At 31.9% G+C, this 25,948-nt stretch overlaps 1 protein-coding gene across 2 annotated transcripts in view; it reads left to right on the top strand.

The window, feature by feature from the left end:
* The window catches only part of LOC118186125 (cyclin-Q-like), a 71,774-nt gene that overhangs the window by 38,021 nt on the left and 7,805 nt on the right, over positions 1-25,948 (top strand). The window contains exons 3-6 of one of the 2 annotated variants that reach the window (XM_085809353.1): positions 3,488-3,573; positions 3,829-3,961; positions 9,563-9,673; positions 15,454-15,534. In XM_085809353.1, the coding sequence (XP_085665479.1) occupies positions 3,488-3,573; positions 3,829-3,961; positions 9,563-9,673; positions 15,454-15,531 (408 nt within the window). In that variant the 3' untranslated portion in view covers positions 15,532-15,534. Of the gene's footprint in view, positions 1-3,487; positions 3,574-3,828; positions 3,962-9,562; positions 9,776-15,453; positions 15,535-25,948 lie in introns of both variants that reach the window. The other variant, XM_085809352.1, reaches the window with a different exon arrangement.

Genomic DNA, 25,948 nt, shown 5'->3' on the forward strand with positions numbered 1-25,948 from the left:
AAAGACTCATTTTCGTAACACTATGGCATCAAAAATCAGCAAACAACAAGGCAAAAAGGAATCCAAACAATTAACTGCGCGCGAACAATAGGATTGCTCTTTATTGGTGCATCAGTACAACTTCTGCTGCTGTGGCGTTAATACGTAAGTGCAATGGCGTTAATATATAAGTACTAAAATTTTTAATTTAAAATATTTTTTGTATTTTTTACTTGTTATTATTGTTGTTTTTATTTTTTATTTATTTATTTTTTTTTTGCATACACATTGAAATTTATTTGGATAATTTTCTATAAAAAATATGTGTACCATCTGATACTCAAGAATAAGAAATTTCAGTTGAGATGAACTGATGGTTCCATCATTAAATCATTTCAACTGAGGTTCAGTCACCAGAGTCAGCATACATACGGCAAAATGTGAAATTTACGCCTTTGTTATGTATTATGGTAAAGAAAAAGCAGTTGCTTATTTTGCTGAGTTAAAAGTATAATTCATAATGCTTAGGTGTGTTTTAATGGACATGACATGAAAATTTCTTTTAACCTTTCACCTGGGATATACAAGCAATAACACAAGCAATAGCATGCTGCCTGCAAGACTACTGTTTTAAGAAAAATTGTTTTAAAAATGTGGTAGACGTTCTTACAACTGGACATAAAGTGAAATAAAATAATTTATTCTTCTCTGCTAATACTTGGCAGTGTCAATTTTGAAAACAGTCTTGGTTAAAGATAATGTAAACATACTAAACAAAGAATTTGGTAATATTGCATGTGATAATCTGAGTTTAGACTTTAACTTTGCACGTTATTAGTTGGAATAAATATTAACACCTATATTCTTTTTGAGATTCAGGGAGGAATGTGGTGCAACCTTTTAGCTGTTAAGTATTTATTTTTTATTTATGAATGTAAAAAACTACTTTTATTCAAATTTAATTTATCAAGATATTCTGCACTTTTTTGTTGTTTAATTTATAAAACACATTAAAAAATCATCTATCTAGATAAATGGATATATTTTTTTAATTTTGAAAAGGAGGGGAAATGATCTTTTCGCAATGTCGAAAAGAGTGCAATAGTGCACGAAAAGAGTGCACAAAAGGCTGAAAACCCCTTTTCTGGAGTCCTGTAAGCTTGCTACTGATCACTGCAAATTGTTTTTTGTGCACTTATGTTTGTGTGATTGAAAGTAGCATCTGGCTATCTCGCCATTAAAATAAAATATAAAGTGTCATCTCTCTACAGCATCATTACCATTAGCAACATGAATAAACCCTAGTCCCTTCTGTGCAATGTACATGATTTTAGAGTTTTGTATGTCCTCTGCATCTGAATCAGAGGAGAATAATAGTTGTGCTGGTATTATCATCTTGAAGCAGCTATTCATGATTGGTCTTACATTTCTTACAAAAATTGCCCCCATCAATCTCTATGCATTCTCCTACACCACTTACTTGAAGGTGATGATGAAATATTGAAATGCACATATTTTTACATAAAGTAAACAAGTTGCATACCATGCAGCTGTCCTTACCTGTGTATCATGTCATTCTAATCTGGCTTTGTTGAGAGGCCTTTAATAAACCGAAATTTCTTGTATGAATAGACATCTGTTATATCTGCCATTGAGATCCACAAATGTGAAAAACTGATCTGCAATGATTGATATGTTTGGTATAACATATTTTTGCATTTCAGCCTCCTATATTCTTTGTTGCCTGTTATTACTTGTTTTTATTTAAGCACTGATTAATTCACTTTGGTGATTTCCTTTGCCAGAGGGGTGGGGATATTAACGAAAATGCAGTGAGTTGCCTTGATGTGAGCGAGACCGAAGAAAGAACCACTCAAGGCCAAATCACGATTAACATTTTCTTAGTCAAAGGAAAATACTGGGTAGGTCACCTGTTATCATTGATACAGCCAAGTAGGTTAAAAATGTCATATGCAAGTAACTTTTGTTAATGAAATAATTTCAAATTATTTCACTTTATTAAAATATACTCCATGTCCAAAAAGTTCCATGTATATTAAAAAAAAATCATGTGTTTTCGAACCTTAGAATATAAATACCTTTTAGATAGAGATGCAGATCAAAGAAAATGCACAAAATAGGTCTAAAACACATTGGAAGCGCACAGCTGGAAATATACATACAGTATGTTACTTTGTCGTTATGTTACTTTGTTTTGCAAAAATGGTGTCTCATCAGCAAATGATAATGACTCCGAGCTCCATTTGATGACAGTACAACCAACATAATTGATTTTAACAGTGCTGCGTCATCACTTTCAAGAAAGTAGGTTGGTCATGCTAATAAATCATTAGGCAAGTCTAGGATGAGAACTGAGAAGGATCTGCAATAATGAGAGCAGCCCTAAACGGACAGCTTCATTATGTGTTATTCATGATTATTTAACCACATTAACAGAGGCTAGACTCTGTTATCTTTTTTTTACTGCAATGTCTGCCACTAAATTCTGACCATCAATATTAATGCCTACTTGCTGGTGCAATAGTAGCAAGTTTCAGCTATGGGTCACTGTTTTCACTAACTTAAAAAACTAAGCAGGTAACAAGGAGGAGATCTAAACAACGCTTTTCATTTTTATTGTGTGAAATATTTTCACAACACCTGGTGTTTTTATTTAGGAGTTAATTTTCTTTTTGATAATCAGTCACTTTAAATGATCCTTTACACTACTCTAACACTTTGAATGCCATTACTGACTTTATCCGGCCATGTGATTTTTGTGTCACTTGTTATATATTAGCTTATGATTTAAGATATTTTGCTTTCTTACTTTCATTAATAATATAAATGCCATCTTGATGAATGTAAGTTTATGAAAATGAGACTAAAATAGGTAAATATACATATTTAGCAAATAAAGGCTCTTTAAATACAGGTCTTCATGACAGTCCAAAAACCCAGGCCGCTCAGAAGATTAAGGTATCGATAGTATCATGCAACCTGCTGTATTGCCAGTGCAATTGTGTGTGTGCCCAGAACCATCATTCTGCAAGTTATGTATTTATACATGATAAACATCTTTAGGAAATCGTGTCATTAAAACTTGCATTAGCCTGGCAGATCTTCACATCTTTTTCCAGTCAAAAGTTTATAGAATATGTTAGACTGTCACTCTTATTACATAGCATGCATGAACTTGCGTAAAGGTTATAGAATATCTGCCAGGAAATTCGGCAGGATCGCTTTCAGTTTTTACACGAGTCCATGGCAATTGAATGTTGCTGTGCGGCTGCCAGCAATGACTATATATCCCCGTAATAATATGCATTGATTTTGAACCTCTATGAACTCAATAAATGGATTGATTACTTTACAATTTTAATCACTTCTATGTATTTATCCTCTAATTGCTCGTATCAAGTTCCATAATATTCATTTATGTATTATATTGCAATACAGGAAATTTTACTTTATATAGTTATTAGTTCTTTATGTTTCTGAATTATAGATGCTTGCTGCAGCTACTCTCACTTTGAGCTGTAAATCCTATGATGAAACTCTTAGCAAAACTATGGTGGTACTTACGTTTCATCAGTAAGTGATGTTATATATCTAAAGATTGGTTGTTTTTATTTCTTATAAAAAATGATTTGCATTGCAATTTTTTTACAAATATTATAAGATTGGTTGTTTTTATTTCTTAGAAAAAATTATTTGCATTGCAGTTTTTGTACAAATATTATAACTTTATTGGAAAACTTTAGACTTAAAACTACTTACTTGAATGTATGTATCAAAAGCATGTGTGAACCATTTAATATATATATATATATATATATATATTTTCAGTATGATAAAAAAGGAATATCTCTTGAACTTATTGAGTGAAAAAAAATTCAACCTTGACAAGTATCTGGAGAAAACTGAACATATGTTGTTCAGAGTGCTGGGTGGCAACACTTCTCAGAAAATAGCACATGAGGTAAAGAATTAAAATTAAAAAAAAATAAAAATTAAGTGAATGAAATGTATTGAAATTTATACCTAAAATTATGATTTTCTTTTATTTCTCTAAAAAATTATTGTGTAAATAATTAAACAGTAAATATTTTATGGTAGTTATCTGAAACATTTTTGCAATTTTAGTTAAAAAATTGTACAGTAGGTGCCGCTTAATGTGATCAAGTTTGTCCATGGCTATTTAGGTAACATATGGTGAATATGGCTTTCAAAATATCAGTGGAAGTTAATATTATGATGACTAGAAACATATAAATGCTTCATTTTACAACATGTTCAATTAAGGAAAATGTCATTAACAACTGACTGTTTGCAATTGCTATGTTTCTAAAAATTGAGTGATGCTGCACCACTAATCGTAATACTTGTAGGGCATACCTCCTCTCAGCATTTGTAGGAAATCACCTATTTCGTCATCATGTTCTTCAGAAAGTTTATCACAAGATGTGCATGGATTTGCTTCCGAAAGTAACTTGTTCTGTCATAGATTTAACATGTTAATTTAATGTGATGATGGATATTAATGAAATAGAATGGTTAAGTATGTAACTGGAGTAATATTTAAGGAGTTGAAAGCCATAATAGCCTTTTACTATTTCTATTTCTTATTTATTTTTTTTCCCATTTTCATGATAAAAATAGAGGAGGGGAGAGTTAATTATTTTTGTCTTTTCTGAGATGTGGCTTCAAGACATGCTGCAAAGCATCAAGAAGGGTAGTTTTCTGTGCTAATTCAGTTGCATTGATATCCTTCTGTATCATGTATGTTATAAAGGACTAACTCATATTGTGGCAATAATGTTCTTTCATTGCTCTTATAATCCCTTGATCATTGTTCTGTTATTAGGCCAAATTAGCTCTGAAATTACTTCATGTTTTCTCTTCATTTGCACTGAAAGATGCATGATGATAGCTTTTTAGGCAAATGAAGAGAAAACATGCAGTAATTTTATAGCTAAACTGTCCTAACAACCGTTTCTGAATTATGGCTGTGGTAGTTGCTGGCAGATGTGCAACTTCAGTATGCTTAATATTAGTATTTACATTATGTGCTGTGCAGTTACTTACCAGTAACAAGAAGGATATTATTCTTCATTTTGTTACCTCATTTCAAAAGCCATTCCTTAAAAATTACTGACATCAATCATGCATTTGAATTATAGTGCCACAGGTAAACTCTTTACTCCTTTAATCCTCTTAGCCCTGAAATTTCAAAGTTCCTCAAAATGTCATGAATAAGTGGAGTTTTCTTGATTTCAATTGAAATTGACTCTCTCATTTTGTACCTTGATTCCTTTTCTTCCAATATACATCCAAACCAAAATCGGATACATTAAAGGCTAGCAGAAATTTTCATGCATAATGAATGTAGAAGGCAGCCTTCGATATGGAATTTTCCAGCCATAACGCTGAGAGGGTTAAACCACCGAGGAATTTTTTTAAATTCCAGTTACTCATAGTTTTCTTTTTTACCACACATATTAAAGCAGTATAAAACAATTACACAATCTTTTGCTATTTTATATTCTTTTGAACTTCTAATTTAAAATAAATAGATATGAGGAGGCATTGTGCAATAGTACAGATCCATTTTGCTGGCATTAGAAATGTTTTCAGGACAACCGAGTTCTCACAGCAGCTTAGCCAACATCTTTTGTTCACCGTGAATGCCTTTGTAAGCAATGTTTTCTCTTTCTTTCCATTGGCTTGATCTTACATAGGCAGTGTGCAATAGTTATAGATCCATTTTGCTGGCATTAGAAATGTTTTCAGAACAGTTAGACAATATACAACTTCATAGACAATTTAGGCCATTCACTTGACAACCATATTCATGCAGCAGCTTAGTCAACATATTTTATTCATCGTGAATGGCTTTGTAAGCAGTGTTTTCTCTTCCCTTCCATTGGCTTAATATTCCATAAAGGGGTTAAAGGCTGATATACAGACTCATTGGGACTTCGGCGATCCCAGATTTGGGATTTTTCTTGATGTTAGATCATCAGTTAAAATCTAGTAAGATGGCATGTAAAAATTATAAAATTAAAAATATGAAATTGTGATTTATGAAATAATGCAGTACCTTATGATCTAAATGATATCAAAATTTACAAAAGAGATTAATATATATTTATTAAAAATTTCTTTCATTGTAAGTTGTTTTAACTCTTTGAAATCCAAACTCTTCGCTAAGCTGTATCCTCAAAATACCTGAACCGCCCGAAATACTTTTCCAGTTTCACAGCAATTTCATTCCCTCCCCATCCATTAACGCAGAAAATAGGTGTGAAGATGTCCATTGACATCCTTTGAACTTTTGAACAAAGATTCCATTAGCCTTTGACCCTTTTCTTTATAAAACTATTCTAAAGGTCAGATCATCAAGCCTTTCTGGCTTTGCTATGATCACGACTGAGATTTTGTTTATTTCTGTTATTTTTATAGGATGGAATAAATTGTTTAAAAATAAATATAATCCTTAAATTTTTAAACTGCTCTTTTATTGCTGTTTAAAGCTTAAAAGCACACTGTACCACAAAAGAATCAACAACAAAATGTCACGATCAACCAAAAGATAAAAAAAAAAACTCTAAGGTATGTAAGGACAAACTGTCTGCAGTAAACTGATACAATGCATTTGGGGAAAGTGCACCTGCTACTACATACCTTAGGGGGAGGGAAGAAAAGAAGATTACAATCTCGGCCGTTTTCGGGTGGTTCTGGTCATTTCAATGTAGGGGGTGTCGGGCAGACTGGATGTGAAGGAGTTAAGTTACTTCATTTTTGTGCTGATACTTTCTCTTTAATTCTATAGATATAAGTTTTTGTTCATTTACAGAAGTTCCACTGTTCAAATCCTATAATTGCTGTGTCAACAATTTCGACTAACTTGTCAAAACTAACTTGTTTTTCGTTTTCAGTAACCTCTCTGTCACTTTCTTCACTATCGGTAGCGGTATTTTCTGGATCTATAATCATACTACAGATTTAGCTGTCCATTAATGCATTGATGATTGGGCATCATCATCGTAATGAAAATCTGTCATCTTCACTTATTACCTACCACTTCTCCACATTTCTTTACAAAATGCAGTAAGTGGAAAATTTCACCTTTGGTTTCCAGTATCCGAAAACCTTCAGATTCGCAGCTATCATCTTCATCATCCCAACCATGAAATGCGGTAGCTGACTATAATTCTTGATAACGATGCATCACTATATACCGTTTGAATTATCTCTAATATTTCACTAGCCCAATTACCTAATTTGTAATAAAATTTAATGTTCTAATGTTATTCTCTTTCTAAGCAAATTTTTTTTTGTGCTATGTCTTTCCGTAAAAGAAAATGACTCCATTGACATCAAATGGCATTTTAATATGCAATTGACGAACTAACCAGTTTAAATTGGTTTTAACAAAGTTGAGATGTCACTCTTTCTGAGCATACATTTATTCTTTCACTTTTTTATTTTACCGTTTGCTCTTTTAATTTGTCCAGTTACTTTATGGGTGCACCTTTTATGTGAACAGCTTTTCTTCTCAATTGAAAATTAGCAAGAAAGAACCCCGTTAACCAGTCATAATCTACAATCTGTGTTGAAGATAATTTCTAGTAATTGTTTCCAGTGCACAGATATTATGAAACAAAATTTGTATTTACATAAGTATTTTAATTTATGTATAAAAAAATGTAATAAATAAGGGAGGCTAGGTTGTTTTTGTCACACTTAAGAAATTTTCTCAAAAACTTCAAAAGTGTTCATAATTTATTTTCAATTTGAAGTAAGTTATTTAATTATTAATTAAATATATAGAATTATTTGAAATGTCAGTGTGAAATATGAATTACAAATTGTATGTCTTTTACAAGATTCCCTGATAATGACTAAACAGAATAAAGGAATTAGTGTTTTTTAAACAAACTGTTTTTTAAAGTGTAAACCTCAATACAAGCAAAGAGACACTTTTTCATGAAAGAGCAAGGTCATCTAGAGTTCTCTTTTAAGCAGTTTGGTCGGTCAGTCCAGATTCTTTGTATATAGTTGCCATAATTTAAAATCACTCAGCTTGGCAAGATGATCTTCTAGTGATCTCAAGAGCAACTCAATGTTCCCAAATTTGAAAGGGAATTCTTGAACCTTTTGCACCGGAGCTCTTTAGCGCTAGTGATAGAGAATTGAAATCGCATTAAACAAACCCAGGATCGAGTCCCAAGCTTATTACAATCTTCAAGGGCATGTGAAACTTGCAGCACTTCTCACTGATGTTAGTAGGTGGCAACACTAGCAAGTGACTATGTACTGGAAGCCACCGAGGTCTCTTGCTCCCTGTGATCGCTATGTTGGCGACCCGGAGAACTATAAAAAACTTCCCTCCACTGAGGACTTAACTGCACAACATGCTCCACCTCAACCTAACAGCGACAGAAAGGCCAACAGAGTGGGCCTTCTCAAACATGCTCCATCATGCATCAACAGATCCAACTGAGTATGCACACACACTGGACCCTCAGCAATCGCCCATCAATGCACTGGGCTCACAACCTCATATCACATCAAAAATGCCTGGGAGGGGAGTGAGAAGCAATCTTGAGAACAGCTCGCCTCTCGCAAATTCAAAAGAGTTGAAATTCTTGAGCCTATCGCACAGGAGCTCTTGTGCTGGTGGTAGAGAATTTGACTCCCATTAAACGGACCCAGGATTGAAACCCAAGGTAATTACCATCTTCAAGGGCACGTAGAACTCTGGTGCTGCAGCACAAGCAACTGAGTTCTCTCGCACCAGTCTCTTACTTGCCAATATTTCTGTCATTTCTAAATTTCTATTTTGATCTTATTTGGTAATTTTATCTTTTATTTGGCGACTTTCTTTCAGTTTAAAATATTAATACATACTATACTATTTTGATAACATTAACTGACTTGATCACTGTAAGCGGTGTGTTTTCCATGTTTTCTTGTAGAAATGGGTGTTATTTTGGTAATTCAATAATAACATCTGCATGATAACTTTGACTGCAATCCTAACAAGCGGTGTCTTCTATACTTATTCAAAGGGACTAATGTGACTTAGCTTTGCCATGCTTAAAAATGTTGCTTAAGAATTGGCTCTTGATATAAGATGTTAATATGGCACAATATCTATGATTAACTCAAAATCATAATTGAGGCAGTCAAACTCCACAGAAAAGAGGCAGTTAAAAAGCCACAGAAAAGAAGAATCAGCCCATATTTTAATTAACAGGAAAATATTAGCAATTTGCATACATTTTCAAATATTTTAATTTGGATCATTTGGTGACTGTTTTGCTTTACACTGATCGTTCAGTAATTTATTCATCATTCTGCAATAAACCACTTAAATATTTTAGATAGGGCTCAGTTGGAAATTGCCTGTTGCTTACAACAGTTTCAAATGTGAATTTCTCTCATGTATTCCAGTGTCTGGAGTGCAAAGCATTTTAGATAAAGCGCAGTTAATTGGTTTTGACTGTATATAAAAAGTAAGACAAAAATTTTGTATTTATTCAATTATAATAATAAGTACTTTTTTTTGTTTCAGTATGTTCTATTCTTTACTCGAAATCTGATTCCTGTAACTGAAGTAGGATCCTGCTGGCAAACTTTTAATACCACTGTGTGGAAAATCATTTCGGATTTCTATATGTTAGAGGTGTGTGTTGAATTTACAGCCTCTCAAATTGCTGTTGTTGCTATGCATGTTGCTCTTATGACTTGCAAAGTGAAGTCTTATTTGCCATCTGATTGGCATCAGGTAAGAATTTTTTTAGTGTAATAATATGACACATTTATCCTCACTCCATTTATATAAGAAATGATGTCATCTCTAATCACATTAATTATAAAAATCAAATGACGAAAGAAATGTTTCAAAAGTAATATGCTGAAAGAGACCTTGTGTATCCAATTTTCTTTTGAATGGGGATTTGAAATAAATTTATAAAACATATAATGAAATCCTTATGAAGTACAGTGAAGTTGTATTTTTCACATTTATACATTATTTCATCCATGCCCTATTTCCCTTCTACTTGTGTTAGCAGTGAAATACTTCATTTGAATGGAACATAACTGGACATATACAGCGAAAGTTTTGAAAATTTTGGATAAATGAACATATAAAAAATGCAATCACGATAAGAAAGTGAAATGAATGGATGACAAAATTTGTGGTCTAAAATTAAAAAAGTCATCTTATTTGTTAACAGTTTGAATATCGAAAGCGTGATTATGAGAAATTATGTGCGATTTCGCAGAAAAATATATTTTACACTTGAAAGCCACTGTATTTTCATAGCTAACATATTCATATACAAGTGAAACATCTTTTCCAACAATAAAATCCTGTTGAACCTAATAGTTTGACGGAGATTCCAAAAAACTTGTGCAAGTAATTCCAGCAGAAGTTTAAAGGAATAGATTGCTTACATAATCAAAGGATACAAATTATGGCTAGCATATGAAAAATTTAAATTGCTTGTCATAGTTTTTCATATTTCTTCATCCCTAGTTTTGATCCATTTTAAATAGAATTGTATATTGTGTGCTCATTAACACTCACCGTTTCTTGATGCCAATATCTCGTAATTTTGAAAATACCTCTGCTGCATGCTATTCTGCTGAAGACAAGTTCCAAATTTTAATTTTTTTCTAAATGGAATGAAAAGGTAGATAAATAGCAGTTAACTTTATATAAGTTAAACCATATTGTTGAGATAAAAAAGGTGTACATAAAACCATGATCTTATGATTTGTTGTGATCTGACACTTCTCTTATTTATCACTCTGTTTCACAACAGTTTTTCTTTATCAAAAAATGGTTGATGTTAAGTATACTGGTGATAGTAGTTCTTGCAGTATGTAGTCTGAACACTTTTTTGTAAACTCAGTTTCTCATATGTTTCCAGTTCTTTTTCTTTGAGGAGTATGCAGCTTAAAGGGCAAATGCTTGGAATAATATGATGAACATAGCAGTGGGAAAGGGAGGTAATCCGCATTTTCTGAATGAGAGCCATGTAATTGTATTCACATATTATATGATATTTGGGTACTGAGTATTAGCTGTATATGTGCTATGAAAGTATGATTATGAGTCTCTCTTTTACTTCATTATTCATTAAAAAATTTCTAAAATTTTAAAATACCCTGATTGTTTGAGCATTTTGTTTATTTCAATGCTGAAATTTTACTCTATATCAGTTTTCTTGTGATTTATTCACGAACATTAATTTTAGAAAGGGATGCTGAGGGTGAAATTTCAAGTTTATATTTTAGGTCATCCAACAGAGCACATAAAACTAAAAATAATTTTTTGATTTTGGCGAGTATTGAAGAACTAAACAAGCACTTCTACCTAAACTTTCAGTGAATTATAAAAATATTAGAAAAGTAATCAACTAAATTATCCTCTCACTGTGTTGCTTACATTGTGTTCTAAAAAGGTAAGTAAAGACCTTAGTTCCTTAATATTAACCCTCTACTGGTTAATTTCAGATTGCAAAATTTCTTAAAAGGGTGTATATAATCTTATGAAAACTTTCTACAGACAATATTTGGGAATGTTCTGAAGGGGATAAATTTTCGATATGATTGCCGTAGAGTAAAAAATTGAGTTACTAAAATTGTTGGATAATTGTTGGATAAAATTTAATTAAAACATGTTTTTATGTGCTAAAATAAAGGGACCAAGGATAAATTTAACAGATTTTTCACCCAAGATGAGTCTATCAATAACCAAAATACAGTTACCGTTTTGTTACTGTTTTATGAATTTCTTAAGTAAGTTAGTAATAAGCATTAATAATTTGTTCATATGTATCTATGTGAAATATGTGCATAAAAGTACCCAACCTTTTAACTTAAATATAACAAATATATTATTGATAGGAATGAATTTTTTGGGGAGGAGGAACCATGAACATTAAGATTTTATTTTAAAAACTACGTTTACAAATTTTGAGAGTGCCTTTATAAAATTCTGAATTATATAAATGAGAAATCTTATAATTTGAATGGTTTGTGTAGGCTCAGTATATATCAAGATGAAAAAATAAACCTGGTATTGTCTTTTTAATCATTCTGTATATTTGAATTGACAGTACAAGGTCATTGTTAGTAAAAGTCATTGTTAAATAATCTTGCAGGTACGTTTTAAGTTTTTAAGAAATAACATTCAAAATATTGCTACATAATAATTTTTTTCTTGCTTCTGTCATTTTCTCTGGGCTGATTTTAAAAGGGCGAAATTTATTATACTCAAGCACGATCAGAGTTCTGTAACTATATTCAGTTAGATGTGCATTATCTAGCATTTGGCAGTCCATCACCAAAAATATCACTTCCTATTCGTGCAAGTGTTTGGTAATCCTAGAAGCGGTTCTGTATTCTTCTAGAAGTATTTTTTTTTTAAAGAAAGAGTGAGCAGAGGGTGTGAGGGAATTACTACTTTCTTTATTTTGATGTCAGCTTTATTCTTACAGCATGCATGTATTTGCATTGCATAAGTTTTTTGTTAATTGCTTTCCTGCAGAAAACTCTTTGGACCATGTTTGTTCATCTGCATTTTTCATTGTGTTCATTATATTTTTTATTTTTTATAAATTATTATATTAAGTTTATTATCAAGAAATAAAGGTGAAGCATTTCCAGGCTTGTAGTTTTTTTAACCCCTTAACTGCTGCGGGCGTATATATACGCCTTGCTCAGCCGATGCGTTAACTGCCACGGCTGTATATATGCACCCTTCCAAAGTACTATTATTTGCAAAGCTTTGGAATGCGGCACCACGATGACCTTGACAAAGTATGCGAAGGAGGATACTATTTCAAAGAAGTGTGGGGAGAAATTGGAGAGAGGGGTGTGTTTAAAGCGATGAAAGTAACGACTGCGCAGTATTGGCTGGTGTTTGAGTAATTTTTCTTTTTTTTTGTATTCTTATTTACTTTTTGTAGTAGGTTCCAGGAATAAGAAAGATATAATGGATGTTTCAAACCCATTTATCTTTTTTGAATTATTTTTTTGATGAACTGCTCATGCTTCATATTGTTACTGAAACTAACTGTTATGTAGACGAGTATATGAACCAACACCATGCAAACGAAAAATCAAGAACAAAATCATGGCATTCAACCAGTTCAGAAGAAATATATGTTTATTTACGCATATTGGTTTCACAAGGTATAACACTGAAACTTGATACAGTCAAAAGTCGTTAATCCGGACTCGTCAGGACTTCGGCGATTCCGGATTATCGATTTTTCCGGATTATAGATCATCAATTTAAATCTCGTAAGATGGCATGCAGAAATTCTAAAATTAAAAATATGAAACCGTAATTTATGAAATAAAGAACAATTATGATCTAAAGGGTATCAAAATTTGCAAAAAGAAAAAGCTTAATATTTATTAGTTTACTTTATTAAACATTTCTTTCAATGTAAGTTGTTTAAGTTTTGCTTCGTTTCATGTGATAATACTTTCTTCTTTAATTCTATTAAACAGACGTAATTTCTTGTTCAGTTACAAAGTTCCGCTGTTTAAGTCCTATAATTGCTGTGTCGAGAACACTGACTAATTTGTCAATCGAAATTTTTTCGTTTTCAATAACCTCTGTCACTTTTCTTCGCTATCGGAAGCGAATTATAATGACGAGGAACTTGTTTAAATCATATCAAAGACGGAGCATATCGAGATGAAATACTACATTTGGTAAGGAATTATAAGCCAAATAAAATAAAAACATCTGCGCTGAAGATAAGGATAGTGCTGACAGATCAACTTCCAATTCATGATGCGCCCGCGCGGCGTTCCCCCCGCCGAGCAGCGTGAAATTGATAAACAGATTTCGGATTTCAAAACATACTTTCGCTTTAGATCCTTTACATATTAGCAAATATATATCGGAAATTCTATTTAATATAATCGAAAGTTTAAACTTACTTTTATAAAATTGCTCTTACAGTCTGCAAAAAATAATAAGCCGGATCCAATTCGAAAATTAAGGAACAACGCAATCATCAACATTAACTGAAATAGATAATTAGATAATTTTAGCTTATACGTCCATTATACATAAAACGCGCACGCGAAAACGTATTCTACACTTGCGCACACTCTGCGCAGTCGTAAAAGGTCTTACGCGCACGTGTAAACGCCCATGCGCATGTGTTAACACGGCGCATGCGCAGAAAGTTTTTTAGTTTTGAGGTCCGGATTATAGATCATTCCGAATTATGGGTGTCCGAATTAATGACTTTTGACTGTATTACACTTTACTAGTCTAAAAATGAATTCATCGAAACTCCATTTTAGGGATCTTTTTTATTATAAAAACATCATTTTTATTATGCTTGTACTCAAAACATTTGTGCATTCATTTTTTTCTTTTATTCTTTATTTTGTGAAAGTAAACAGTTTTTATAAAGTAAAACTTGCACTTATTTTCCCCCTAATACATCGCATAACTACGCGTGCCTGTGTGAAAAACCGTGGCACTGGGAAATGAATCTTGTACATTTTCTGCGGCATTTACAGGATTAAGCCGTAAAATTCATGTCTTCCAGGTCTCATGGAAGATGTTTGAAAATGTGAGGTCAACAACAGCCAACAAATTGACAGAATTTTAGAATGAGAACTGGGATGTGGTTTGAGACAACTCGCTGGTTTTCTTATTCAACGGAGTTGATATGTAGGCAGAGACAGCTGCGGGGAGTAACAGGTTGATGTGATTGCCATACAGTATATACTGAAAATCAACCTATTCCCTCAGTTGGTGATACTTAAAATATATTTCATTATCAAAAAGTGAAAATAAATTATTGATGATGTATTAATGCATATCAATTAAATACACTAGTCTCAAATTTCTTCAGTCTTGTTCTGAGCTTGGTATTGAAGGAACTTTGTTATACCTAAACATATAAATTGAGTTCTCTCTGTATATTCAGTATTAGTAAATAAAAAGCCATATTCTGTCCAGGGATGAAAAAATTTCACAGAGTTTTAAAATTTTACACTTTAATGGAAAAACAAATGTTAAATTATACTTTTACTGTTAAAATTGTATACTCTCATATGTGTAGCAGAGCAGTCACAATACTTGGAGAAGGCATGAAGTGCATATTTTAAGTCTGAAAGTTAGTTATAAAATAATTGATCTCTAGCAACAGTAAAGTTATATTACTAAAATTTTCACAATAGACATACTAATTTTATATATGTTAGGGATCAAGGCTTTATTTTGTAGTGTGCAGGAAAATAATATACAAGGTATATATAGGAATAATATACAGGAACTTGATTTAGAAAATGGTCGTAAATTTTGCCACTGTTTAAATATACCACATCTTGTAAATGCTGTCTGCAGTGTTAAAAAGATTAATTTAGTATTGAAAAATACAGCTTGATTTTTTTTTTTTTTTCTATTCCTTGTAGCTTTTCAGTCCTGATTTAACAATGGAAATAAAAAACCGCTTAGCACGAGTGATGATAGATATTTGTTCTCAGAAATGAGTTGTAAGTATTATTAATAATTGTTTTAAAATAAAAAAAAATAAGGTATATTTCTGTGCTGTAGTGACCCTGACTAGAAATGGAAATTGTCATGATTGTGAGAAACATTTACTATTCTACGTGAACAATTTACTCAATGTTTATAGTACAGAACTATCATATTATACATACAGAAACAGGTTAATACAAGTATGTATTTCCTATTTAATATAGTTTTTAAGCCACTTATTTAAATTAAACACATAAAAACATGTCAAAAATTCATTTTAAATAGACACTGTTGGCCAGTCTTCAGTAATTGCTGCTTGTGGTGCATCAGATACATTACTATGGTTGATATAATGTCCAAACATAAGCTATTGTATCTTCTTCCATTGATGGAAGATTGAAAATAGAAAGCATATTAAATATTTAACAGTAAGAAATTGAGAAAATTTTCACTTGCTGAAGAGACGTTAATTCTATATATTGTATAGCTGCCAATTCTCCTAGTTTAAAGGGGAGTCACCTAGGCTGTCAGTGTATTTAATTTTTAGTTCTGAGTAAGGAGAACCACTTGGGAAAATATTTCTGAGTAATAAAAGAAATTTATTGTTAGAACTTATATTGTACAAATTCTCTTCTCCAGTTTTAATGATTTTCAGCATAATTTTTGTTATTACAATTTATACCATCTGAATTGTTTCAATTTTCTGTAGATATTCATAGATTTTTTATAAACCTTCAAGTAATATTTATTCAGTTAGTATTTGTATTAAGTACCGTTTTATATCAGTATGTTACATTATTACGTTTATCCACACAGTAGTTTGCACATTCATTATAAATTTTATTTTCATGGTATTTAAAATAAATTTGACAAAATCTTTCATATTTCATTCAAGATTTTCTCGGTATAAAAGTGTAAGAAAATTACAAAATGAAATAAGCTATAAAACATAAAATTTAAAATATTTAAATAAATATTAGTATATTTTATATCAATCATGTAAATTGTTTATTATCCTGAATCATGCATTATAAAGTAAGTTCCTTAAATGGCAGCAGTGTGCAGCACAATAACCTCCAGTAAATGTGTGGTTTTTCATATTTGAAGATCAGAAGTTATGGTATTGGTAATAATCTTTTTCTCTCATCAAGGCTAAAACACGCCAGTTTCTGTTTCCCCCCCCCCCAAGATTTCTGTAATATAGAAATATCAAGTAAATGTCTATGAGAGTTCCTATTTTTTCTCTTGTTTCATAAAAATCTTTCAAGATGTGTAATTCTAATTTGAATATTAATTAATAATTCAGAATACAAAATATTTTGCTTTCAGTTATACAACATACAATATATGTTGTATAGTATAGAATGGATTGTGCTCATAAAGTTTTATGTAGTTTTGTGACTAATATGTGATTGTAGGATATTGCTATTAAACCAAGTATACTGCGTAACTTTTCTCCCACAAAATTACTTTGTGCAATTTTATAATGTACACTAATACGAGAAATTTCAGTACAGTATGTAGAATGTCATCGTTGAAGAAACTTATAAACATGTAGGTAATATAAAACCTTCAGTAAATGTAATGCATACTTCAGCATAAATTAGTAGGTACAAGAAGGCCAGTTAAGCAATTTCATTAATAGAATTTTACTGAAAGACTTGGGTGATGTATTGAGCAGTAAAATATGCACTAAGACGTGTCTTGCTTCTAGATATTCTAACTCAAGAAAGGAAATTTTTAAAGGACTATCGGTCATCATTTTCTTAACAATATAAGGCAGTTCTGGCTCATACATTCCATTTTCTTATTTAAAATTTTTTGGTAACATTTGATAGTCAGAGATTTTGTATTGTGCTGAAACATATCAAACCTATATAACTAAATTAGATATGTGAAATATCTTTTTGAATATATAAATGTATATGTAATATATTCAAAAGCAGGAACAAACTTAGAAGTAATGACGAGCAGAATTTGGAGATCTCCAGTTTCATTTTCGGCAATTTGTTGCGGCTACGCACAAGTCAGCACGTTGAATGTGCCTGTTCCAAAAAGCTTACATTTTTGATAATTTTGTAGCAAGAAAGCAGAGCAGACAGACAGCAGTGTAACTAGGCCAAAGCGTGGGAAAAAAGTGCATAATGTTCAGGATGAAATCTTAAGTCAGATTGAGTTAGTTTTTGTTCTCCAAGCATTCTGATTGGATGGTTAATATTGCTGTAAAATTATTATTGGCTGTTAAGAGTTTTAGTTCCGCTTAATCATCATAATTATGTAAGAGTCATATGACATAGATGTTTCTCGAAATGATGCAGTGCAGATCCCCCCCCCCTCAAGAAGAAAAAGGCATAGCGACAGAGAAGCCTTTTTAAAGAGAAAGCGTTAAAGTACTAGCATATGAAAAAGAAAAATATAAATCATAAAATTTTGATCCTGCAAAGTACAATTTATAAATATCAATTTTTTAAAATAAATTATAGTTTTTAGAGTCCTATTGAATTTATCAGCATTTCAGTCCAAAAGTCTTATTTTTTTTAGAGTTCACATAATCATAATTTTTCAAGGAAGGTTCTTGTTATCACAGAATATCTCAAGATAAACTTTTACATTATCATTACTTATAATTAAATGTAGCGCACATAAATATTTATGATATTAATTGCCATCTGATAATTTATATTGTAACACCACAAGTATAATAGGAGTAACAGTTTCAGAAATTATGGTTTCACCGTTATTATCTTTCTTTTACAATTCCTTTATTTTACCATACTGGAAGGCCTCGCAATACTTCTAAACAAACATATCCATAAATAAGGCTGTCCTCTTGAGCTAACCAGTATGTTCTGTGCTCTGGTGCTCCAGGGTGCCTAGGCAGTTACTTGAAAAGGCCTCCATTCCTTGCATAAGGTAACTGGCCTTTGAGAACTGCACTTACACATTCCACAATAAAAATAAATAATAATATTAGAAAATATTACACATGCTTATAAAAGAGGAGCCTCCAACATTATCTTGCATGAATAGGGTAAAAGGAACAACTTTACAGAGGTAATTACAGGTCTCTGATTTAGGAACCCAGTATTCCCTCGTCATACTTCATTTTTAGAATAATTATAAAATTCGTATTTAAAAAATTTCAACAAAATTTAAAAAATATAAAAACTTAACAGCCTTCTCTAAAAATAATTAAAAATCTAAGAATTCTTTACTAAATTATTAGAATTCAAATTTCTAATATCATTAAATTATATTTTTTCATATCATTGTGTTACATTTTTAATGTCCAGTTTATTAAGAAAAAAATATGAGTTCCCAATGGAGATTTAATTACGCAAAAGCAGAAGTGAAAATAATTTTCTGCCACCTACTTCAATTGTAAATTTAATTCTATAGCTGTGAAAGAACAACCTAATTTATTCGCATAAGAGCCATATTAAGATACGCAGTTTGATGACTTTTAAAGCACTGGAATGATTTGAAACGTAAAGACTCGGAAACATTTGTCATTTTACTATAAACAAACGCTGGATTAATTTTGAAAGGCTGGCACTAGATTTCATTTTTAAGCACTCTCAGCAAATCTATGATTTGAATTTTTTTTCCACATTTTCATATCGCTGTTGAATTACGACGCTGCACTTCTTAAATCACCTTATATCCTAGATTAAATTTCAAAGAATTGATTTTGACTTTAAATACACTTGTTTTGGAATGATTAGATGTAGATGACTTGATGATACGGAGCCGAAGATATAACATGAAGGCATTAATTAACTAATTCCCTTTCACAATCGTAGCCACAATTTCAATGATAACACTTCTGTGAAAACAGGCACACTTTGATGATTTAAAACACTTTTTTTTTTCCTAAACATTTAAGAGATGGCATTACACTTCATTTTCACTGACGTTAGCACTTTTGGACTTGCAGATATTAATGGATATCCATTATTAATTTCCGTTACACATGGAAGTTTAAACAGATGGTTGGTTATTGCAGACACTGCAATGACATTTCCACTGGAATTCCAATGCACAGGACATGTATCTTGTCGACTCAGTTGTAATATTTTCAAAAGCAGGAACAAACTTAGAAGTAATGACGAGCAGAATTTGGAGATCTCCAGTTTTATTTTCGGCAAAATGTTGCGGCTACACACAAGTCGGCACATTAAATATGCCTGTTCCAAAAAGCTTACATTTTTGATAATTTTGTAGCAAGAAAGCAGAGCAGACAGACAGCAGTGTAACTAGGCCAAAGCGTGGGAAAAAAGTGCATAATGTTCAGGATGAAATCTTAAGTCAGATTGAGTTAGTTTTTGTTCTCCAAGCATTCTGATTGGATGGTTAATATTGCTGTAAAATTATTATTGGCTGTTAAGAGTTTTAGTTCCGCTTACATTATCATAATTATGTAAGAGTCATATGGCATAGATTTTTCTTGAAATGACGCAGTGCAGAGAGGGGTTACTATTTTTAGAAAAGAGAAGGGAAATTTATGTTGCTAATTTAATCTTTAACATATTCTTTATTTTTCTTACATATATATATATATGTACAGTATGTACTGTCTAACCACACTAGCGAGAGCAGTTTGGCTGAGGACCAAGATAGGTTAATTTAATTGAAGGGTGTGGGTGAAAAGTGCAGGTATTTTTTCCTCTTGGAGGTCTGAGGTCTTTAAGTGTTTTTTACAAATGTTGAGCATCGCCAATGCTGGCCTTTTTTTTACTTTCAAATCTTCATTTTTACTATCAATTGTAGTGTTCCAGGAAGCTCTAGCAGTAAGCCTTTCTGCAGCAATTGGTGTACAATGTGATTAAAGTTTGTGATGAAGAATCAGAATTAGGAAGGCTGACCACCCCAATTACATAGCCAACATGTAGAGCAAGTAAAATAGACTTGCAGTTTTATTGCCAGCATAAATAGAATTTGTAAACAATGTAAAAGTAAAGAAAATTTTGAATTCTCTTCTCCCTTTAAAAAAAACGAGAGAGAGAGAGAGACTTGTAAGTACAGGCTTAGATAATTTTGATTTGGATATTTTAAGACGAGCAGCTCAAGACATTTATGTCAAGGAAACTATAGTCAAAATGCCTCCAATGCAGGAGGCAATTTTCCTTGGCTAAGAGAAACGCTAAGAAAGATTTTCCGATAAATTGGTTTCATCTGAAAAAAGTCCCAGAATAAAAAAGAAGCATTTTACTAGAAAGACCGGACATGGTTTTCCCAAGAACAATGTATTTGAGGAATATTAAACGTTACAGAGAACAATCCTGTCCCCTAATGTACGTAGATGAAACATGGGTGGACAGCAAATGAACATTTGTAAAATGCCTGCAATCAAATGAAATCAGTGGGATTTTAGAAACGGGGAATGCCTCTCGCCGTATAATAATTTTATGTGCTAGTGATGAGATGGGTTTCATTCCTTTATTTATAAAGTGAAATCTACAGCTGCTGATTATCATGGACAAATGAATTGTTCAATATATGAAAAATGGGCAAACGAAAAGTTAATTTCAAACCTACTGCCAAATTTCATTATAATTATTGATAATGCATCTTATCATTCGGTGCAGCTCAGTAAAGCTCCCAGTGCTTTAAAAAAAGGGGGGAAGATATAATGCAGTGGCTGACCAAAAACAATATTTTTTTTTTGTCTGAATTTGCGAAAAGTGGAGCTGCTGGATTTAGTGAAACAAAATGCTCCCAAAGTCTAAGCTTTTAAAAAGATAAGAGCATGTAATGGTAGAACATTTTAAATCCACATGGCTGCCGCACTCACCCTTACATCACTGATAGATATGCCCACTTCTGCCCCAAACCGGATGTTTACATAAATCTGGAATACGTGGTCGGACAGTACATAACGCCGTGTTCACAAAAATCTTTGCCCAGTCTTTATATCTTGAACCATTGGTCATAGACATGTACTTCCAGTTACAAAAATGTTTTGAATATTAAAGTATTCATGTTTTAGCATTTTTAAAAAATCAGTTTTGTGAAAATTACAAAATCTAACTTTTTATATGTTCCTTCAGTCTCAATACTTACATTTAGGAAAACTTTATACTCATGAAAAGTAAAAGAGCAAAAAGTTTGGCTCTCGTGCAACAAAAATTCACCAAGATATTCATCAGGAATCCTATTTAGGAGCCATATGTAACTTGAAGAGCATAGAGCACATGCTTGAAGAGAACATAATGCATGTGTACAGTAATCAGTTTAGAAAAAAGTTTCTCATGTTAAGGAGTTTAAGCAACGAGCATTTGTCTGCAGATTATTGGGAAAAGCATTGATCAGTGTAATGTTTTTCAAAGTTGAGGTCCTATTGACAGAATCTTATAAAGGGTTGCACATTGAGTATGCCAGATTTAAATTTCCCACTTTTTTTTAATATATATATTTAAGTTGGCAGACATTTGTTATTTGAAGTCATTGAAGTGAATAAAATTAATCACAATTGGATAATTCTTAATTGAGACGAGTCTGGCCAAACTTTAAAAGAGTATGATATCGAACCTTTTGGGAGATGAGTTGGATGTTTTACATACAGCAAGTATATATGCAAGTTTAGATTGTCATACAGCAGGATCAAACATCAATTTACTAAGACAATTTTCCTGGTCGTGATTTCTGGAAAGGCTGTTGTTAATTGGCTGTTCAGATCTTGCAACTTAATGCCATGCAATTCCCCCCCCCAATGAGCTTATGTAAAGTCAAGTTCTATGCTAACAAAACACAAACAATACTTGAACTGAAAATGCAATGTAATGCATTATTGCTGTAATGGACTTGGAAAATGACTTAAAATATTTGGTCAAAAGTGTCAGAGTATATCAGTACAGCTGTGGCAGCCATTTGGCTGACATCATATTCCATAATTAATCTCAGCATATGTACTTCATAAATCAATAAAAGTTGTCCAACTAAATAATTTACTGCATTTCATTTTAAAATTTAATCCAGCATACCCAGTGGGCAACCAAATATTGGCAGGCTTTTAGTACTGACATACGACCAACTCATTATATTGTTTGTATTAGTAAAAAATGTATTTGCAGTTTAATGAATATTTTATATGATTACTAGGTTAATTCTAAAGTAATAAAACTTCATGAGAATAAATGTATTTTTAGACTTTAAAAGCATATAGATAGTTAAGTAATTGTAATAAACTGTATAAATAAAAAGTAAAAGTAATTTTTATAAAACTTATTTCTATAAATTTAAGAAACCAAAACATGAATATCTGCATCATCTAAAACATTTTTATAATTGGAAATACAAGTCTACAATCAACAGTTGGGAAAACAAAGGCCAGTAAGGACTTTTATGGGTATGATATAGATATATAGTGATATACTGAAGTCCTTAACTGCTGGCATAACTTTTGAACACCTGAAACAAAATGTGGTAGTTGTGTCTGCATACAATGAAGTGACTATTCTGTGTCTTCTATTGTGGTACCTAAAGGCAAATTCTGGAAGTTTGGAATCCAATCGTGAAAGCTGCGAGATGTGGTGAAAAAATTATTACTAAGTGTGTACAGCATCACTGATTTAGTATAAAGGGCCATCCTACATTCATAAAGAACTTGAGCAGAAGCTGTGAAGGCAGATCTCTTGCAACAATTCATCACTAATGGTATCACAAAGTCTTTAAATGAAATTTGCTTCCAAAGCAGTGATGGATGGATGAATGGATGATACGTAGTATGCAAATGGAAATGCTACATTTGTCTCTTCAGGAAACATAAATTGGCAGAATAGGGAATATTTATAAGACAGTGCATAGATCTTTTTATTTAACATGGCTAGTTACTTCAACAAGGAGTACTGCAAAAGGATGAATATTTAATTTTATCTCTGCTAAATTTTACATTTGCAAATTAAGGAAAGAAGATCATGTTCTAATGAGATTGTTGGTTTGTTTTGGTTTATGTAGTCATAGCAAAGCCTCAAGTGCTATCTGCCTAAGGGGAGAGATGCCTTCATGGAGGACTTTCGGAAGGAAACTGGCTCGTATTCATGTTGCACATGGGGAGAAACATGGAAATCCCCATGCAGCCAGCCTGTTTGTGGAATTCAAACCTCAAACCAAATTACCAGTGTTAAGCAACGTTACTGCTCTGTGCTAGTTTTTTCCCTACATAACAAATTACATCTTGGTACAATGTTAGTCACTGCTGAATGTATTTTGAAAGTTTTTCTGCATTAGACAGCATTTGGATATAATAAGCATTACAGCTGAAAAATTTGTTTCATTTGTGTATAAGATGCTGAATGGCATAAAAACATTTACTGCCATTTTGGAAGTTTAAGGAGAATTTCGTCAATTATTTTTGTGGAAATGTAAATTTTGAATCACTCAATAGATAAAATCCTCTTGGTCTTATATGGCTAGTTATTGATCTCATTAATGTCAATGAAAAATAAATTTTTAATACAAGATAACTTTTTGAAATTGAAACTGAATACAAAGTATTTGCAAAACTGTATTTCTTGAGTTTTTAAATCATCTGTAATAAATTTTGCATTTTAAATTTTAGTTGCGTTTTTAAAATTATAAAATTGTCAATAGTCGGTTGTCTTTTTAATTAAACATTCGAAATAAATATAATGATGCTTTTTTGGGGGAAGAGACAAGTTCAGATCATTTAATTTCTAAAAACAGTGTAAACTACCAAGATCTGGACTCGTCAGGACTTCGGCGATTCCAGATTTGGGATTTTTCCAGATATTATATCATCAGCCAGTAAAACTAGTGAGATGGTATGTAGAAATTTTTTTGTACTAATATTTTCTCTTTAATTCTGTAAAGAGGCAGAATTTCTTATTCAGTTACAAAGCTCCATTGTTTAAGTCCTGTAGCTGTTGAGTCGAGAATTCAGACTGTCACTTTCCTTCACTATCCGTAGCGGGATTTTCTGGATTTAGAAATGTACTACGGATTTCGCTGTTTGTTAATTTATTGATAATTGGGACATTGTTATCGCAATGAAAAACTTCTGTTCTATCATATTCATTTATTATTACTTCTCTACATTTCCTTACAAGGTCCATTAATTGGAAAATTTCACTTGTGGTTTGGATATCCGAAAACCTTCACATTCGTGACTATCACCTTCATCATTCTCACAATGAAATATGGCAGCTGGCCATAAATTAAGCTAAGCATTTTTTAAAGTACTGGAGACAAATCCTCCCACAATCTTGTGATGCTCTACAAAGCAGATTTTATGCTAAATTATTTCAAAAATTCTTGAATAGGCTTGCCATTATTCAAGAACTTAAACATAAATTTTTTAAATTCTGCGGTGTGTCCATGCGAACTCTGGCGCCGGTTCTATAGGTTTATATAAAAACAAATCGGTTATTCTTAATTCAAATAGCAATAAATTTAATCTTTTGGCCAATGAGTATCATTAACAAAACCTATTTTTAGCATATGGAAAGAAATATTTGTAAAATTTTTCTTTATCAGTATTTTTTAGAACATTTAACTTTAATCTGTAATCATTGCCAAGTGTAATGTCAACATAAAAGGTTACCATACATTTTTTTTATTAAATTACCAATATAAAAAAAAAATTGGTCATCATTGTAGGAGTCATTACTCAAGTGGTCATGTGTTGATAAACATGCGGTGATGAAAGCAAAATAAACAGATTCGGCAGTTTGGCATTGGGGATGTAAAATTTTAGTAGGTGTAAAACCAATGATGTTTCTATGTAGAATGTTCTGGTTTGAGATTTAGGTGAAACAGATATGCAGCTACGGAGCCAAATTAAGAATCAGTGCTCTCCACATGTTTTATTAAGGTAGGAAAAAAATGAAATGCGCATCTGTGAAGCATACAAAGAAGAAAATGGTGGTGGTTTTGAGGTCTGTATTTTAGATCTTTCCAGATATTGGATGTCCAGATCTCAGACTTTGTACTGTAATAGCCAATGAATAACACAGCTTTGATTAGCTTACGTCATTTTGAAAAAGAGCAGTAAGATCAGAGATTTGTTTAATGATTAAAAATTTGATAGTTTTGTCATTTAATAAAATAATAATCTTAAACTAACCCAACCCTCTTGACATCCATCTTACTTCTGCATGTAATAATAAATTTTTGTATTTGTAGTCTATGTGTTTCCTGAGATTTCAAAATAAATGGTTATTAAGGGTAGAGTATTGAATAAAGTTTATAATTTTGGCAGCATACTGAAACACCTCGTTTAATTCAGTTACTAATTTCTTGCTCCAGTAGCCTATTGACGGATCAAGAATGATGTATAAGTTATATAATTATTACCATTAATAAACCAGTGATTTGAAACCAGTATTTTGCTCCGTCATCATCTGTGCAATTTTTTTTTTCATTTGAAACAATCAGTTTTACAAAATGCATTGCATCAACATCTTCCTG

Source organism: Stegodyphus dumicola, chromosome X2 (assembly GCF_044657685.1).
Source record: "Stegodyphus dumicola isolate Sdum_Otavi_A_Nest chromosome X2, ASM4465768v1".
NCBI classification, from domain to species: Eukaryota; Metazoa; Arthropoda; class Arachnida; order Araneae; family Eresidae; genus Stegodyphus; species Stegodyphus dumicola.